The sequence below is a fragment of the Callionymus lyra genome, chromosome 11, assembly GCF_982586985.1.
Source record: "Callionymus lyra chromosome 11, fCalLyr1.hap1.1, whole genome shotgun sequence".
Classification (NCBI taxonomy): Eukaryota; Metazoa; Chordata; class Actinopteri; order Syngnathiformes; family Callionymidae; genus Callionymus; species Callionymus lyra.
This window is the reverse complement of record NC_141828.1, coordinates 19,665,634-19,685,226: the sequence shown is the minus strand read 5'-3', so window position 1 is coordinate 19,685,226 and position 19,593 is coordinate 19,665,634. Positions and strand designations below refer to the sequence as shown.

At 36.8% G+C, this 19,593-nt stretch overlaps 2 protein-coding genes across 2 annotated transcripts in view; one reads left to right on the top strand and one right to left on the bottom strand.

The window, feature by feature from the left end:
• The window catches only part of LOC148069555 (VPS10 domain-containing receptor SorCS3-like), a 77,318-nt gene extending 72,976 nt beyond the window's left edge, over positions 1-4,342 (top strand). The window contains exon 27 of the mRNA XM_087802063.1: positions 1,087-4,342. Coding sequence (XP_087658189.1) covers positions 1,087-1,151 — 65 coding nt within the window. The 3' untranslated portion in view covers positions 1,152-4,342. The remainder of the gene's footprint in view (positions 1-1,086) is intronic.
• A 6,271-nt stretch (positions 4,343-10,613) lies between these two features.
• LOC148069554 (VPS10 domain-containing receptor SorCS1-like) overlaps positions 10,614-19,593 on the bottom strand; it is an 85,297-nt gene continuing 76,317 nt past the window's right edge. Inside the window, exons 24-27 of the mRNA XM_087802199.1 lie at positions 19,249-19,348; positions 15,915-16,023; positions 13,608-13,762; positions 10,614-10,873 (exon numbers count right to left, since the gene is read on the bottom strand). Coding sequence (XP_087658325.1) covers positions 10,815-10,873; positions 13,608-13,762; positions 15,915-16,023; positions 19,249-19,348 — 423 coding nt within the window. The 3' untranslated portion in view covers positions 10,614-10,814. The remainder of the gene's footprint in view (positions 10,874-13,607; positions 13,763-15,914; positions 16,024-19,248; positions 19,349-19,593) is intronic.

Sequence of the window (19,593 nt, the reverse complement as noted above, 5' to 3'; positions counted from 1 at the left end):
TCAGGATTCTGCGTACGAGGTGCGCTGAGAGATATTTTTCACAGATTAGCATCAAACATGCTGTTCATCATGTTCTGGAAGATCATGTTAGGAGATAAATACAGATTGGTAGCAGTGTTTAAAAGACAAGGTTTTAAGGTTGGTGCAGAATTCACTGTGTAGAATGAAATCAATGTTTGTCTGGACCGGATTGAAATGATGATATTTATCACGTGAAAAAGAGGAATTCTTCAAACAGGAATATGGTTCTTTGTGGGTCATCAATCAGACTAAATCTGCTGCTCGTAGATGTTCAATAGATTTTTATTTTCTATTGTTTTTGATGGTTTATCTGAATTTAATAACTACAAATTGTTACTTTGATCTTTTATTGATGGTTTTTTAGGTATAAATGATTTCAAGTGTCAGATTAAAAACTGACATAACACTTTAAACCATGTTGAGAAATCAGATCTTGGTTCAAAGACACATTTTAATTTTAATTACAAGAGGAAGGACCCGCATTTGTTTGTTCATTTTAATGTAGCGACTGGAGCTCAGTTGTCTTCGTCTTCATCTTCATCCAAAAAGACACTTTAAAACATCCAAATACCTCCATACTGCTCGCCTATAACCTCCATCCTGTAGTGAAGCCTCGACATGAGGAATTGTTCCGAAAAAAAAGGAACAAGTCTTTATTTTATCATCGTTTTTAGAACAAGATTCCAGGCCATCAGCATAAATCTTGCCACTTGGGATTTGTTGAGGGTAAACTTGTGGCTGGGAGACTGGGGGCATTAAAATGAACAAACATATAAGCCTATAACTCTAAAAAAAGTATTTCAAACTACCTCTTTAACCGTAAAGCTTATATGTGTAACATGTATGTTAAATGTTTTTATGTATAAATTATGAACACAGGGAAAACATACATTTAAAATTATAAATCACTCGTGTATTTGTTCATCAAAAGCTTTATAAAAAAGTTTTTATTTAATCTTTTGCTTAACGTTTTGTATGTCTTTGGACTCATAAGTTTAACATTTTTTTTGTATATTTTCTCATTCTGGAATACATATCTGACGTGTCCCTTTTGTTTTTTTCCAGCGGGGATCGGAAGAAACATGGAGAGAATTGTTACAAGAGAGTTTCCGAACTGTACAAACGTCTAAGACATGTTCCTTGTCCCAGGTACTAATTCTTGTGCTTTACTTGTGTTGCCTTTTTCTTTCATGAGCTCCTATCTCGGTTTTACAGTTGTGAGTCCAATACAGGTTTTATTTTCTAAATTTCTAGATATATATATGGACGATACCACTTGGTGCTGGTTATAATATTTTGTGATTATTCAACTGCATCATAATATGTGTGGTCTTATGAATATGTTACATTTTATCAGACGACAGTGTACAGTTTTTCTTTAGGTTAGATAATGTCTTAAGAAGCACATGACTCTATCAACAATGTTAAAATATAAAAAAAGACCTGTTTGTCAAAACAAAAATAATATAATAAAGTGTTTAAATCCTGTTATTTCTTAATCTTTAGAAAGAGATGTACATATATTTATGATTTAAAAGTTGGTCACAAACTTTCTCTTCAGTTGTCAATAATCAAAGTGTTATTCAGCTCTTTTGGTGACAACAAGTCTATAAAATAAAAGCATCGCTTCAAATACTCAACACACTAATGGAGATTTAACGGAGAGATCAATATCGAGTGTTTAAGGGATGTTCCGGCTAAAAGGAAAGTTTCACACAGATCCTTCCTTGTGTGTGTGTTTGTTTCATCTTTTTTCTTTTTGGACCTCCATTATAAAGATTGTATGTCAAGATAAATACTTTTAAAAACACGCATTATGTTGAGGAATATGTCAGAGTTACAAAAGAAAAGGTCAAAGTCAGTTGAAAAATAAAGAAATATATTTTAAAAAACAGCAGAATATTGACTGCTGTATTAATGGAATAGGCCTGTGGCGGAAACAATTTTGAGGAAAAAGCTTTTATAAGAGATACAAAGTGTCCACCAATATTTGATTTATAGATTGACATTCTTGTTCGTAGCTTCTAAGTCATTTTATTTTGATTAAAATTAGTGATAAGTTTTGTGCGAGTTGATTTATTTAAACAAAAAATACGTTTTTAAATCTGACGACTAAATGTTGCAACTAGTATTTAGTCTTAAGAGGTCAATTGATGAATTGAATAAAGAATATAATTCAACAAGTATATATGATGTTCCTACAGAATCTGTCGACAAAAAAATAAACAAAATTATTAAACAGAAGAAAATATGGGTTGCCTTAAATGTGTTAATGACTACATTGTAAACAGGGTAAAGTTATAGTTTAATCACCAATAATCATTTTTGTACTAATAATATAACAATCTCAATCAAATAAAAAAAATGTTCACCCTTTTCACCTATAGCTAACGCATTTAGCAACCTAGCCTCTCTGATGAATTGTGAGTAAAACTATTTCAAAAATATTAATCTAATAATGACTGATGATTTACTGCGAAGCTCCACCAATCAAAGGACGAGCTATGCAGTTGTGTTACATTGTACTGACTGTTTTATTTAAGTAATGACGGTTACTAAATACAAACATATATTGCAAATATGATAGTAATGAGCAAAATTGAACTGTAGTTCAATGGTTGTGTCGTTTTGTGTTGATTCCTGCAGTCATAATGATAATTTATGTATAAACACAATCAATTCAGACCTACAGGACATTTTTGTGTCACATTTTTAAGATTTATTTATCACTTTTCTATTGAGTTTTTTGTTCCACTGCTCAAAATTCAAAAATTCATTTTATTTTTTTGATCCTTTATTTAATTGTCTTAATGACATTTTATTATCTCATCTAAAAAATATAATCAATTAAAGCACTGTAGTGAAATTCAAACACCTAAACTGGTGCCTCTCAAATCCTTTTGTGGAAAAATCATGTTAAACATAAACTGTGTTTGGTGGTCAGTGTTGCAGGTTTTTCTCGGTGATTTAATGAATCAGCAACTTTCACCTGTGTTTAATCATTTACTGCAGCCGGAGATGGATTCTTGAGTGTTTTTGTTTTTTAAAAATCATGTACTTAATGAAGAAAACTACTTATTTCCCAAATGCCCTGTCATATCCCCCTCGTCTGTACCCTGTTTTGAACCTCCTTTAATCTCTCTCTATTACTAAAATATTAGAACTTCCTCCATTCTTTCTCCTATCGTCTCATATGTATTATGTCTTTCCTTTTATTCCCTCAATTCAAATCACCATTAAATCCCAAAACATCATCATCCATGCAATCAATAATGGTTTAAGAGCTGACTTTGGACATTAAAATTACTCAGTTTACACAAGATTTGTTTTTATTAAAGTCTATCGATCTACCTTCCACTACTGTTCCAAGGTCGGGTCGTGGGGGCAGCATCTGGAGCGAAGAGGCCCAGACTTTCCTCTATCCCCGAACATTTTCTAAATATTCTGAGGCATTTCCTGGACAAGCAGGAGTCATTTTATCTCCATTCTGTCCTGGGTTTGCCCAGAGGTCTCCTCCCAGTTAGGCATGTGCCAGGAACACCCCCTGCAGGGAAGCATCCCAAAAAGTGTCTTCTAAATGACCAAGCTCACCTTGTCTCTGGGTCATCTTGACCCTGAGATAACACAAGGGATACCATGTTTCTGGATTTTGGGTCACCTTGACCCCGAGATACCACAAGGGTTAAAGTTACTGATGTTAAAAATTAAAACGTAGAGCTGGAACATTAAAATATTTCTTAATGAGGGAATATCTTTCGACAAATTGAATTAATTAAAGTTAATTTAGTGAAAATATTTAGTGATGACTTTGATGATTTAAGTGCTGAGACTCAAAAATGAACATTGTTACCTTTAAAAAATGATTGTGTATTGATTTCGCACAATTAACGTTTTCTTTGACCTTCTGGATGCTGAAGTTGGTTTTGGCTGGAAATCTTGTATATAAGAAAATAGAAAACACACTTGTAGATTCATGGCACTTGTAAATGAAAACACCTGACAAATGAACAATGTGATTCCTCAACATCAAGTCGGATTGTCTTTCTGTTTCTTTGTGGCATGCCCTGTATAATTTATATTAGGGTGAGCTACACATAAAGCAGTGTTTTTCTTGCGCCTCACACGATACATTGATTAAAGTAATCATTAAAAAAAAAACACTTGTCAATGGTCTTGGTGTGCGATTACCTCCGAGTTGTGCATGAATAACTGTAATATTGTTCAGTTTTGTCAAGACTATTTAACCATTTGGCTTCATATTTCCTACTGTGAACAAAGTGGCATTTTGAAATTGTTTGAAATAAATGTATTTTTATATGGATTTATGGTTTTCTCGTCACATCACCCCAAACAGCATGCCAGCGGTCTCACAAAACATACGTCCCCGACTTGTCTTTGAGTTTCTTTCTGCAGCTTCAAAGTTGTTCACCGCTTGAAGGTTTAAAGTGTTGTCTGTAGTTATTTAAACAAGACGTGAAACCAAACACCGGTTAGCAAAAAGACTAGTCCTGATGTTAATGTAATTTTCTTAAACTATTAAATAACTTATTTAATCCAGGTTATGATTAAGACTGGTGTAGATGAAGATCATTTACACAACATGTACATAATAATGATGAGTTGATGAAGCTTCATGAAGCAATATACTATTGAAACTAAATCTCGTACAAATAGGACTTTGGTTAATCCCTCTATCACAGGGCTGGGCAATTGAATGTCTTCAAGGGCCACATATAATTCTGTGAATATTTTTAGTGGCTGTCGAGCAAAAAGAAAGACGAAAAAATCCCCCCAAAAAAGGACATTCGTCATTAGGCCGTGACATGTATTAAGCTAAATAAGCTGCAATTTAATTCTTGTATATATGATTTTTTTTCAAAACATTTCTTCAACTAACTTTAAAAAATTATTTTGAGGGATTAATATATAGTCAAAGAATTACACACAAAAAGGAGGGAAAAAGTAAATAGGTGAAAATGTTATGAATAATAAATACAAAACGCACTTTTTAAATGCATTAGAACCATTTATACATGATCATACTTTGGCATAAATACAATCAAAAGGGCCGCATGTGGCCCAGGCCTGCTCTATCACCATGTTTATGTTCATTAAAGCCATTTCATTCAGGAAACAGAAAATAAAAAATTGACTCTTAAAGTAAGAGCGGATTTTGGTTAACTGACTGAACCATGTTATTAATACAAGCTGTGTCTATCCATACCTGGATAAATGTGGACCACGTCAACACAGGACTCGCCCAATCGTTTTTCTGTAAACAAAAATAATGGATAATGTGTCCAGAGACACATTATAGAATGTTTTCAGGATCAAGGACTAAATAAATTACTTCAAAACTTCCAGTTCAAACCAACATCTAGTTTAAATATATTTCTATTGACTATTCATACATCCTGATGGGGTTCACCAAGTACTAAAAGAAACATTTCGAATGGATTGGGAGTGAATAATAAATGATGTATTATTTTTCCTGTTTTCAAATTACAACTCAAATGGACCGTACATACACTTCCTTACAACCAACAAAACACTTTTCACTAAAGATGTTGTTTAACCAGGATAGCTACTTATCGTTCCCATGATCCATGAATTAGCTGAGAACTAGTCGTGTTAACATCATTAAAGTTCTTCAACAAAATGTTTTACGTGTCATTTTTTTTACAGAACGAAAGTACATGAATGAATTTCGGTCTTCAAACCACAAACTCTTAATTGTAGACTCAAAATCCTGGATTTAGGATAAAGCTGAAAGGAATAGGATCCAGAAACATGAGGCAGAACCGGATTTATCTGATTATTTTGAGAAACCAGAAATGTATTTGTTTTAGTTTTGTTTTTTTCCAAGTTTATCTTGTGGTTTCAGAGTCAAAACTGTCACAGTAGACAAAAGAAAAAGAGGAAGACTTGATGGTAACAGCCACAGATAAATGGTTGGAAATTAAATATAGTTTGTCTTAGTCTGAGATTAGAAAGCTCTTAGGGTAGCAGACGCCACACTCAAGTGTGATAATGTCCATGTGAGACAGAAGCTCCATTAAGTTGCCACATACAGATGTTTTCCACTTAGCAAGAACAATTACAGAGTCTTTAAAGTGGACAATCTGACGACGGAGTGAAAAACAAGACGTGTCTTTAAAATGGAGGGGAAATTGTAGCATTTGAGGACACTCACACAAAGTGCCCGCAAATACACAAACCTGGGTCTGTTTTGCATCTTTTTTGTCTCAGCACATGGAGCCACTTTATATACCGCTCGGCAATCTGCATCAGTCCAGCAGTCGTCGGCGCCCCCCAGGAGTCCCACTCCTGGCTCCCGCTCCGAATTAACACCGAGGCCTCTCCGGAGCCGCCCAGGGATGTTCGGCCCGAGCACAATCAAATTGAACAGTGACGATCATTAATGGATGATTGGCCGCGTCCACAAGCCGTAATGCAGCGTTCAGCGAGAGGAAACACGCTCATCAATTCCACATTGTGGCTAACACAATGATGCCGGGGGTTATCGTGGCGGGACATTTTTCATGCAAGGTGCCACTCAGCGAGGGAGTGTCTCGCCCGAGTCAGTGTGTACGTGCGGCTGTGTCGATTTCCCGGGGAGGAGATAATTAATTTGTGGCGCAGCAGGATAGCCGAGGATCGACTCCATTAGAGTCTCCGCAGGCAACTGGTACTTTCTATTGTCCCCCCGTGCTGCTCCACTGTGTCCCACAAATGACTGAGCAACAGATTAAACACACAAAACAGCTTGAAAGTAATAGTTGGTCTTGCATTTTTTTTTTCCTTAAATATTTTATCTACAAACTTACTTCATTTATCAAATGAGGAAGACATCTTTAAAGGGCACCTAATTTATTGATATAAGTGTCTCTTAAATTGTTCTAGGACCGCTATTATACTCATCAGTATGTTTCTTTTTGCACTAAACTAAACACCTCCACCAGAGTGACGTCAGAATGTTTCATTTAAACCATAATCTCGTTTGGTGAGATTTCAGACGGGAGAGAACTTTATTAAGTAATAACTTCAAAATGGAGCAACATCATGATGAATGACCTACTGCATTTTGAAATGGACAACATTTTGAAATGGACGAAATGGAGAGTTTTCCCCTTAAAGCGATGGATCGCACAAAACTAATTTTTACTCACTTTGACTAAAAGTTGAGATGATTTTCAGAGTACTCCTTTTTTAAAATCGCGTAGCGACTGGAGCTTGTCTTCGTCTTCATCTTTGTCCAAAAAGACACTTCAAAACATCCAAATACCTCCATACTGCTCATCTGTAATGTCCATCCTGTATTGAAGCATCGACAGCGTAGACAGTAGACTAAAGCGTTTGCGAAATCTACTAAGAGTACTTCCTGTCTGTGTAGCATGTTAGCCTAGCAGTGTCCGCTATAAAAAACATCTTAAAATTTAGACTAATTTGGGTATTTCCAGAAAAAATATAACTAGAAGGAAACAGATTACTTTGAAAATAATCCCAACCCTTGGTCGAGGGTGAGTAGAAAAATGTTTTTTTGGTGAACTACCACCATTTTCCTTCCTGTTGTGCGACATTGATCGCTTCATCTACAAAAAAATAAATGTCCACAGGGGGTTTCTAGCCAATCGGCTGCCGTGTACATTTAACAGGTAGAAAAGCCAAATGGTAACTCTCTGGGACTTCAAGAGCACATACCATTGCATTCACATGCATATATTTATTTTACAATGTTTTTACCCACTTTTGTTGCCCCACTTTAAGAAACTTCTTAAGACGTTTTTATTTGTTCTGGCTTTTCCTTGATTTTCTGGAACTCCGGTTGTGTTGTCAGTTTTATCTTGACCTTTAAAGTATTTACTTTATTGAATATTGTTTTGATTGTTTAAGCGCTTTGTGACCCTGGTCTGGAAAAGCGCTATATAAATAAAAATTACTTATTTACTTACTTACTTACATTTATAGTGATCGTTGTGCAATAGAGTTTTAATTTCCTCCTTACCTCTGGTCGAGGCCAGTCATTATGCAAAATCATCAATACAAGAAGCGGAAATTCTATCAGTTTCAAAGCTGATGTTAATTGTTTGAAAATAAAAGCTATTTGTGTTACTGTCGAGTTGTCACGACAGCGAGGAGCATCATTCTTTCCTCTACAATGCCAGCTCAAGAATTGGGTCGAGGTGAACGGTGATCCGTTCTGAACAGACACTTAAAGACACAATGAGTTGTATGTCTCTGCTTTATTCTGCAGCCATGTTTATGCCTGAAAGATCAAATGAAAAACACACTCACTGAATAATCACAGCACTTTTCAAATTAATCGGTTTGCTACAACGAAAGGGCACATTTTTTTTTTTTTTTTTTACACTTGATCCTGCTGTATACATTTTTAAAAAATGTCATTAAAAATCATGCAAACTTTTTGTATTCACATATTGATTATTGACGGCTGATTTACAGGATTTTAAGGGGACGGTGTGGAAATTAAGTCTCTCTTGTTTCTGGCACATGATCCAGACAACGCTGGGGGGGAAAAAAAACAAAGTTTGATGAGGAACAGTGGTGAAACCAATGAGGCTGACCACAGCTCGGTGCGTGGGCTGAGCATTGTTTTCAGAAGACGCGTCTATCCTTGTCCCTCGCAGCAAACTAGACGTACAAATGCAGTCCTCGCAGTCCTCAGGGGGCGACGCCAACCAAACTCCTGCATTAGTCGTGACAGACATGTTTCGACGCATCTAATATCGTCCCCATAATCGCAGATAAACAGCCCAAAAACAAAAGCAATATTTAAACATAACCTCCAAACCAACAGATTTCCCATGAGACCCGGCGCAGAATCACTGATGTGTTTTTTTTTTCAATAACATGGAAGAAAAACAGCTGGAAATACTTCTAGAACACTTATTTGCAGCGCAGCCTTGAGAAATGTACACTTTGGTCATGAACAAGCGTTTGTACTTGAAAACAACAAACAGCAGTAGGAAAACAACATCGTACAGGATAAAGAATACAAGTACTCACATCAACAAGAAGGATGCTGTGATATTATTCAATACGCATGATTGACATAAGGATGGAGGATTTGGAAAGTTTATTGGGCCATAAAAGGCATTAATATGTGGTAATTTTATTACTAATTCAATTACTGAATTACTCTGAGCTACACTGAATAGAAGGCAGCAGATTGATTTAAAGAAGAAATGAACTGAAGGTGCAGCAGAACATGAGGTAGCAGTGATGAAATCAAAGGTCGTGATAGAAATTAAAAAAAAGGTCAACTTTGTGGAATAAGATGAGATAAAAGATACAAGGGGATAATTTAATGATATTTGTGAGGTACAGTCGGGAATGTTTAGTAAAAGTTGTAATTACACAACTTTAACTAAAATTTGATATAGGTCATTTTTTATTTTTAAGGACGACATGATGGACAGCCTCTGAATATTTAGGTATTTTTCAGAAGTTTTAAAGCTGTAAAAGTATTTAAAAAACACTTTCATGATTAAGTTTGAGGTATATATTCATTTTTATATATTCATTTCTTTAAGGTTCCGGAGATGTTTTAAATGTTTTTAAATATTGTCGTAATATACTCTCATGTCGACCAAGAGCTGGGATTATTTTCAAAGTAATCTGTTCCTTTGAAGGGTTATAGAGAAAAATGTTTTTTCATTTTAATGTAGCGACTGGAAATTTAAAACATAAACTAAAAACATCCAAATAGAACAGAAATTATACGAATATTTTATAATAATTTTCTGGGAGGCCCTGTAACAAATGTGTACTAGTCTCTGGACCGTGGGTCATCACTGATGTAAAGCACAATTTGATGACCTTGTAATATGTTAGGGATTAAGTCAATTATTTATATGTGATGAGGTTTGAATTTTCATTGAATTTAGTTGTGTTGTTTTGGATGATGGATTTGTTTTTCTCCCTCTGCAACATCATCAATCCTTAACTTCTTGACTTCAAATTCCGGATATACTTAAAATGTCTCGTGAAGTAAAAGATGTCAATAAAGTAACTAAAAGTGGATTTTATCTACTGGACCTTCTTCAAGATAAAGCCATAGATTGTTTTCATGGAAGGCTTAACCAAGACCTTTGAAGATGCACTTTTCCAATTTATGGCCCCTTTAAAGCTTCCAATGTGAGTTTAGTTTCTTGGCACCTTTCAGGTCGCCAAACAAGAGCGATTACATCTCCTCTTATTTTTGTTATGACATTTTGAGCGACAAGACTCCAGGCTTGATGCAACGCGCAGATCTGCGACAAGGAACCGTCCCTCATCTCCTGGATATTGCCGGCTTTCATTTGATGTGTTTCTCATGATAAGATTTAGTGATTCCGCAAAACTTAATGAGTTCTCCGTGCTGTCTAACTCCAATATTTTCCAATAAATAAATTTCACAAACACAAGCCTGAAGAGCAGAAACAGGGATTGTTGTAGAGAACATATTTGTACAACAGTTCTGTTTGACAGTCCCACATGTGAACAGCTCAGACTTTTTCATCATGGATATATTATTTACATAAAAAGATCAATGTCCTTGCAAAAATACAAGTATTCCATTCAAAAAAGTGTTTGTTTTTTTCTTCTCATGTCGCACATAGAAATCTGTACAGTCTCCTCAGAGGAATTAGGCAGCACAGTGTAAGCTGGTCCATCCATGCATGGGTAGCAAAACACTCGAGACCATCCATTGTGACCGCGCCTCCACAGCTTGCTGGAAGTAACTGCCAAAGAAGATGTATTGCTTTCGAGTCGGTCATAGACTCTCAACATTAAAACACATGGGGCGCTTCATCTGGGAGCTTGACGTCTGTGTGAGATGGCAGGTAGCCTGGCCAGGGAGAAGAAAGCAGAGAGAGACAAAAGTAGAATTTTATGTACCTGTTTACATCAAACACATTCATCTCAACGGGGTCTCAATTGTGCTGCTGCAGCAGCAGGTAAATCAACGGCGAACTTGTAGATGTTTCTTAATGAAAATGCTTTCAACGCACCACTGTTTTTTCTGATGTGCTAATTATTTTATCGGATATAATAACTCATTGTGACATTTTCACCACTCCAGCTGCTTCACTTCAGTGTAAATATACAAATGGCTGCTGTTGAGAAACGCTGAGGGGAAAACACATAAATACAGCTTCCATAAAATAACCTGTACTGTTGTGGCTCTTAATCCTGGAGTAAGAGACGAAATAGACTTCAACTTTAATTTGTTAAAATGACCGTTATTTACTCCCGTAGTTTTTTTAAAGTAGTTTTCTGTCACATCCTTTTTTATTTTTTTTAAAATTATGATCCAACCTATTATTTTGAAGTGTTAGTTTTTATAATGCACATCTCATAGCCTATTTCTCATAACGATTCCACAGCTGTCAACCATTTCGCTTTTTCATTAGAAGGTACAACTCAAAAATTGCAGTTAAAAGGGTTATTCAATAACACATGAGATGGGATTTCTATGGGGTGCAGCTGCAGGTCCAGGATAAATACAGAAGACTTGACACATGAAATAAACAAATAAAAGTTCCTATTTCTATTTATTTAGTAAACAAACAGTTCATAAAAGTCAGTTGAAATTCCTTCTGATGATGGCGGCCGGCCGCATTTACAAGGGTCATCTAAAAGGGAATTTATATATTTTTCCGTCAAAAAGTTAATTTAAAGTTTCATTCAGTTTTCGTCCTCCTTATTACTGTCCAAAAAGTCACATCCAAATACCTCCATTCTGCTCATCTGTAACATCCATCTTGTATTGAAGCCTCGACAAGAGGAATTGTTCGGCAAAAAAAAAACAAGTCTATATTTTAAGCTCATTGTAACAGAAGCTAAAAGGCTAACATGCTAAACAGACAGGAACTACTCTGGGTAAATATTGCAAGAGCTTCCAGTGTACTGTCTATACTGGTTCACTCGGTTATATAATTATTTTTATGCCAAAGCAAGTCTAACGCTTAAACAAGTCATTGATTCACACTGATGGCGGTAGGCCGCAACGCAGCATGCCATCCGAGCCATCAGAAGCAGTGGGTGTTTAAGTGTCTTGCTCAGGGATGCATTGACACAAACATCAGGAGTTAGGATCGAATTTACCCCATGACCACTATCACCACAATCTGAGCTAATACCACCCCAGTCGGCCCAATAATCAACTGGGCCACTGGTGGAATGCATTAGTTTTGAACTTCAATCACACTGGGACACAAGTGGCCCTGATGAGATCCTAATCAGTATATAAAACGACAGAGAAGCTCTTGTCAAGAGCAATGTTCAAATAATAGCTGGAGAGTTTACATTTACAGGCGTTTACATAGCTCTGCTTCACCCAGTCTGGAGGCAACTTGCTGTTTACTCCAGGCACTCCGGTTTCTGCCCACATTCCAAAAACACACAAAGGTTGATTGGTAACTTTATCCTTATATATGAATGTGTGTGTGAATAGTTGTGTGTCTTTGTGTGCGCTGAGACGGACTGGTGTTAGGTTTAGAATGTCGCATAGGTAGGTTAATCCATGATCTTAGTTTCATACGCTTAATGATGAATGTCAGCTGGGTGTTGACAATTTGAGAAAGACATGTCTCGAGTAAAACACTGCAAAAAAACTGAACAAAAACTTATGTCAAAACACGATTTGGAGTTTATAATCCATGTGTTTGTGTCTTCTCGTTTAGACTATTGTTACAGTTTATATCAGTGTCTAAACAAGAAGGAGCTGTCTCGCCTGCAGTTAATTCCAAACTCTGAATTCTGACCTCCTCTAGTAGAAGAACTCACATTTCCCTGATCCTAAATACTGGCTGCAAGTTTCTTTTAGAATCAATTTGAAAATTCCAGTTGTTACTTTCAGATCTATTCATGGTCAGACTCCTCCTTCCATCAGTGATCTGATCCAGCCTTACACCCCAGCTCTGGCTCTAAGGGCTGTGGATCAGAATCTACCGATGGTTCCTGAACACGCTACCAGACCAGAGGAGAGAAATCCTTCCAGGCTGTTGCTCCTAAGCTTTGGAACGAGATTCTGCTCTCTCTGTGTTTGATGGATCTACTGAATCCTTCAAGAAGCATCTTAAGACTTTCTTATTTGTTCAGGCTTTTCCATGATTTCCTTGGGGCTTTTTCTATCTCTATGTTGTCTTGACCTTTTAAAGTATATATTTAAACTGTGTATTGTTTTGATTGTTTAAGCGCTTTCTGACCCTGGTCTTAAAGAGGCGCTTTACAAATAACTATTACTTACCTACTTGTTGATTGATTTCCTCTGGTAATGAAGTGTTGCTTTAACTTACTATATTAAGGTTGATGTCATAAGTATGTTTGATTCTTTATCATTCTCGAACCCTGGTGTCAGATTGATGCTATTATAAGGTGTATTTAATTAAGTTGAAGATGACAGATTGCATTATTGTGTAGGTTTAGTTCTTATTGTTTACCGCGGTGGTCAAAATTATGAATGTCTTGAAGTAAAGATTACCAATCACGAGAAAGTCAATGTGTTGCATTGACAAGTGAATGTAGGTTTGGACAAAAGAATGCCGGCAGCTGTGAGAAAACCACAAACTCAGCAGTACCTCTACTTTTTATATCAAGCTGCACATCCACACGGTCCAGCGCGGTCAGCTTGTTCCCCTCAGGGTTTGGGCCTTCTATGGAGGTCACTGTTGGGATGACCTCTTGTTCTTTATCAGGCTGCTCCACAGTGTACGTGTTCATGCCCGGGATCTTCCTGCGGAAATGAATGCGAAAGGTTCTTCTTTCTCTCTCGGAAACACAAAGTCAAGTCTCACCCACTAAACATAATGTGTTGCCAGATATTTTTAACAGTTAAGGAAAGCAGAGCGTTGCTTGAAAACTGGGATCTGGAGCACTTTGCATTCCACTGGGTATTGCACTCCCACTTTCATATTGTTCACCTCAGTTTTCAATCAATTTTTCATCCCCTTAGATGCATTCCCAATTCTGCTTAAAATGTCCTCTCGCATCCTGCATTTCTAATTTCGGACGGCCCCTCCTGTCACTTCGACATCCCGAGCACTTCTCAATATATGAATATTGCCACCTGAAAGTTCAAGTGAAGTCATGTTTAACTTTTAATGAGAGGAATTCCACAAAATACCAAACGTCTGGGATGTTTTCCAGTGATCGACGCCGGGATTATCCGCAGCAGAGGATGCTATTTACTGTATGCCCTCACTGTATAATGTATGTTGTCTCTGGACTTATCTTCTCAACCTTTCCTGCCTTCCTTGCAGAGGATGCCTCACCTTGAATGTCTGTGTTTAGCATTTCCTAAAGGTCAGCGTTCACGTCTTCAGATAGATGAATATTGATAACTGCAGGACTCTGACACCCCTTCGACTCTCAGGGAGAATTGATTAGCCTGTCGTTCCCTCTAATATTCCGCAGATTGAGACAGACGGGGATTGTCTTATTCCTGCAGCTATTATTGTGACGGCGACCACCATAACTCAGTCCGAACGCCTCTTAAAAGATCACCAGAGAGTCGCTTCCTATAGCAGATAATGTACGGAGAAACAAAACACGCCTCAGATCTGTTCACGTGTATGGTAATGTATTCACCCATGCATCTTCTCTGGCTTATCTTGTAGAGTTATGGTGTGTGTGGTTAATGTAGGTCAAAAGAGATCATAAAACACTGTTGTATCTGCACAGAAGTCCTTTATCTTTATGGTGAGTTTTTTATCAGGTTAATTCATCTTAACTTTTTTTATTCAAATCGATGTACTACAGTTTAAAAGCAGTTTGCCACATGTTCTCTGACAAAATATATCAAACTTGTCTTTCAATGCTTGATCAAACACAGGGCTGCTAAAAGAGAATTTACACAGTATTTGATGATTAACAGTCGTGGGTGATGGTTGGTCTGGTGACGCTTCAGTTTTCACAACCGTTAAAACTTTTTGATTCTATTTGTTTATCCGTTGGGTAACCAAAAATAAATATATTAAAGTTCACCCAAAATTCAAACTTCACTAATTTTCTACTCACCCTCATGTCGACTAGTCATGTCGAGTAATCTGTTCCTTTTTAGAGTTATAGACAAAAAAGTTTGTTCATTTTCATGTAGGGACTGGAGCTCAGTTGTCTTCGCCTTCATCTTTGTCCAAAAAAAACAACTGAAAATCATCCAAATACCTCCAACCTGCTCGTTGGTAACGTCTTGTATTGAAGCCTAAATATAAGTGTTCGTAATAAACTTAAATAAGTCGATATTTGTTTGTAAAGGGAGATCCAGGTCGTTCAGCTCGAGCTACAAGTTAACCGTCATTCAAACTCATTTCAATTACAAAATCGTTGATAGCATAGTAGTTTCAGCTAAAAAAAAAACAAGCTAAAAATACATACTTGTTTAATTTTTTGATAAAAACGAAGACAACTGAGCTCCAGTTGCTAAATTAAAATGAACAAACATTTTTGTCTATAACTCTAAAAAGGAACAGATTACTCTGAAAATAATCCCAACCCTTAGTCGACATGAGGGTGAGTAGAAAAGGGATTGAAATTTCAATTTTAGGTGAACTATCACTTTTCTATTAGCGTAAAACAATTGAAATACCGCTCAATGCAGGTAAAATCTGATGTCTTTTATATGTGAATGTATCTTTAGTCTTGGTGAAAAACTGCTCGCTTTTTCACTCGCTCCAATTCCCACTACTCATCTATATATGAAGAAAAATTATTCATGTAATATTCCTCTTTAAATAGCCTACACAGAAAAAGAGTTGTATGGTTAGTTTTTCGTGAATTAATTTCAACTATAATCATGCGTCTTCTTAAGTTGCCTTTTCCAACCTGAAGTGGAACTGAAAATAGATCTTTGAATCCAATTATGGGCACCCCTTATGTTTGTACGATACCTTTTGAATTTGAATATGACAAAGATGACGAGTCCCATCACGATGACTGCCACCAGCATTATAATGGCAGTGAGGCTGTAACTGCTTTCACTGGCGTCCACTAGAGGAGCTGTTGAGACAGAAGAAGAGCATAAGAGTCAGTCATTGATAATCTTGTGTGAAAAGGTTAAAACCAAAAAACTCAAGGTATGTTTTTGTCTTGAAGGAAACTCTCAACAATATAACAACGGCTAAACATGACTTTTGTTGACATATTTAATGATTAATTTATTAATTTATGAAGTTGCTGGTTCTGAATAAAAACAAGTACATAGGTTAGACATCATCAAGTTTCTGCTTCTGACAGCTTAATGTGTTTTTGTTTTACTATGAAGTGATGGTTCATCAGTGAATAAAATTATGGTTTTAGGTTTCATTGTATTATTTCTCTTTTTTTCTTCCTTAAATGTGGTTTTGTTACTTGTCTTCTAAACAAGACGAAGCTGTCTCGCCTGCAAGCAATACAAAACTCTGCAGCGAGAATTCTGACCTGCTCTAGTAGGAGAACTCACATTTCCCCGATCCTTAAAACTCTTCACTGACTGCCAGTTTCTTTCAGGATCCATTTCGTAATTCTGGTTCTTACTTTCAAAGCTATCCATGGTCAGGCTCCTCCTTACATCAGTGATCTGATCCAGCCTTACACCCCAGCTCGGGCTCTGAGGTCTGTGGATCAGAATCTACTGATGGTTCCTGAACACGCTTCCGGACCAGAGGAGAGAAATCTTTCCAGGCTTTTGCTCCTAAGCTTTGAAATGGTCTCCCTCTCCCTCTGGGTTTGATGGATTCAAATACTGATACTGGCCTTCTGATCCTTCAAAAACCACCTTAAAATATTTTTATTTTTATAGGCTTTTCCCTTATTTTCTGGGACTCCTGTGTTTGTCTTATGTTGTCTTGCCCTTTAAGATTTTTTAATTCAGCATGTATTTTTAACTGTGCATTACTTTTGATTGTTGAGCGCTTTGTGAGCCTGGTTTAGAAAGGCGCTTTACAAATAACTATTACTACTAATACTACTACTACATATATATGTACAAAAAAAACAATAATGTTATCTCATTTTATCATTTTTTTTACATTTTTTCCACTATAATGGCCCCTCTGGAATGTTGTATATCACTTGATATTTAACTCTAAATAAGCTTGAGGAAGGATCATTTCTGCTTTCTCTTAAAAGTTAACACAGTTAAACAACATTTTTTTCTGACACTCTTTAAAATAACCTTGACTAGCATTTGTATGATGTAAGTAAAGTCGAGCTTCCAGTACCTGTCAACAGTGGTTTTAAGGGAAGGTAAGAAAGGCTCTGACAAATGGGGACGTGGGAGGCAAAAACGCTTATTTTTCGCGCTGATGTCTGGAGGTCTCAAAGTGTGAGAGCAGGTGCACAGGTGTGTCGGAGTGTACGATAAGATGCTGAGACAGTTGGGTGCCCGAGACGACCTGGTCCAGCAGTGTTGCGTCTCCGGACTGAACCATGAAGGAAAGTGAGTTTGTGTCCATTCATTACAGTTCAGTAACTGGACAATGGTCTGAAGATTCTTTTCAGATTCACTTATATCCAAGAACTGGCTTTTGGCAGGAAGACGACGCACAGGTTTTTTTCAAACTGATCGTTGTTTAAAAAAATAATTAGGTGTGTGAAGAAGTCATTTTAAAATTGTGTCAATATTTACAGTATACCTAAAAAACTGTTGGCATCTATTTGTGACCCGTGGGAGGCAGTAATGAGCATACTCTTCTAAAAAGGAGAAGGAAAGTTTAAGCAGGTATTACACTGTTAGTTCACCCAAAATTCAAATGTCACTCATTTTCTACTCACACTCATGTCGACTGAGAGTTGGGATTATTTTCAGAATAATCTGTTCCTTTTTAGAGTTGTAGACAAAACTATTTTGCGACTGAGGCTCAGTTGTCTTCGTCCAAAAAAACCTGTTTAAAAAGTGTTAAAGCCTCAACATTGCGTTCGTTCAAACGAAAACTAAACATAACTTTCATTTAAACCAGTTTTTAAGGGGAAGATCCATCCATACATCAATGTAAATCTTTGCACTTTCACACTGACAAGTGTTTCAATGAGGAAAGACTGATTGATGAATCAGCTCAGGCTGAGAGACTGATAACTTCCGCTGCAGGAAATCTTAAAATATAGATTTATTTCATTATTTTCTGGGCGATTTTCTCATGTCGAGGCTTTTAATACAAGAAGGACGTTACAGACGAGCAGTATGGAGATATTTGGATGTTTTTAAATGTCTTTTTGGACGAAGATGAAGACAACTGAGCTCCAGTTGTACAATAAAATGAACATGCATTTTTGTCTATAACTCTAAAAAGAATTAGATTACTTTGAAAATAATCCCAACCTTTAGTCGACATGAGGGTGAGTAGAAAACCAGTTAAATCTTAACAGATTTATAGATTGTTTGGGCTGTTTAAATTGTAAATAACAACATAATGTTAACAGAATAATAACCTTTAGTTTTATTGTGTTGGAAAATGTCTAAAAAGTTCACCCTTGTGTTATCTCAGGGTCAAGGTGACCCGAAGGCCTGAAAACAAATATGTTTGAGGTATCCATTGTGTTACCTAAGGGTCAATGGGTGCCCCAAACACATTTGTTTTTGGGGCCTTCGGGTCACCTTGACCCTGAGACAACACAAAGTTTAAAGAGTTAAAATTTCTGCTTATGGATGTATTCAAACTTTGCTTTTTAATGGGAGTTAATAGAGATGTTGAAACAACAGGAAAGCATGTGACCATACGCTCCATCACTGTTTTATTCCCGATTTATCGAAAATACAAGATAGTATTTTGAAGAAGAGACAGGGAAACCAAACAAAAATATATACTGGTTAATATACTGTATATATTGTTTGTCAGAGTAAAACTAAAGTGTTATAAACATTTCTAGCTGCAGGAAAGGGACCTCACTGCTCGGCTCTTGAGAAGCGCAGGTCTAGACTGAAAGTGAAAGTCACCAAAATGATTTGCGTGGGGAGGATGAGTTCATTAACTGGGATATTGCCGGAATATTTGCTGTTGTCTGGCTTTGTTACTCCTCTGAATGGAGTTTGAAAAGCGCTCCTTGTGCAAGGTCAGAGTTATAAGTGAGTCCTGAGCTGATCATTTAGGGAGAAAAGATACATATAATATGTCATATATATTATACGGTATAAGAAAACTCTTTGGTATAGAAGTTTTGATAAAGTCATGTGGATTATAAATGACGTTTTCCAATCCAGGGACTCTCACATGACCAGCGTCCTTAAGACTTCCTTGGCAGACTCACCCGGCGACAGACGCGTGGCGTAGACGTTCACCTGCACTCCAGGCTTGAGTGTGAACTGGACGAGGTCCTGGTTCAGAGCACTTAGCAGAACCTGCGAGAGCTGCGAGGAGGGAGTGACAGAGCAGAGGAGAGACTGTCAAGCTCGGCAGCAATATTCCTGCCGTCATCAATATTTCAGACGCCATCATTTCATCCAGAAGCTTGAATTATGAATCAAAATTTCTTTTTTTTTTTGCTTCCTTCTAAAGAGGAGCAAATGTTGATATGACACGAGGAACCGAGCATCAGCTGATAGAAACACCTTCAAGAAGAGTCGTGTTGTCCCCAAGGCCGCAAACTTTTTTT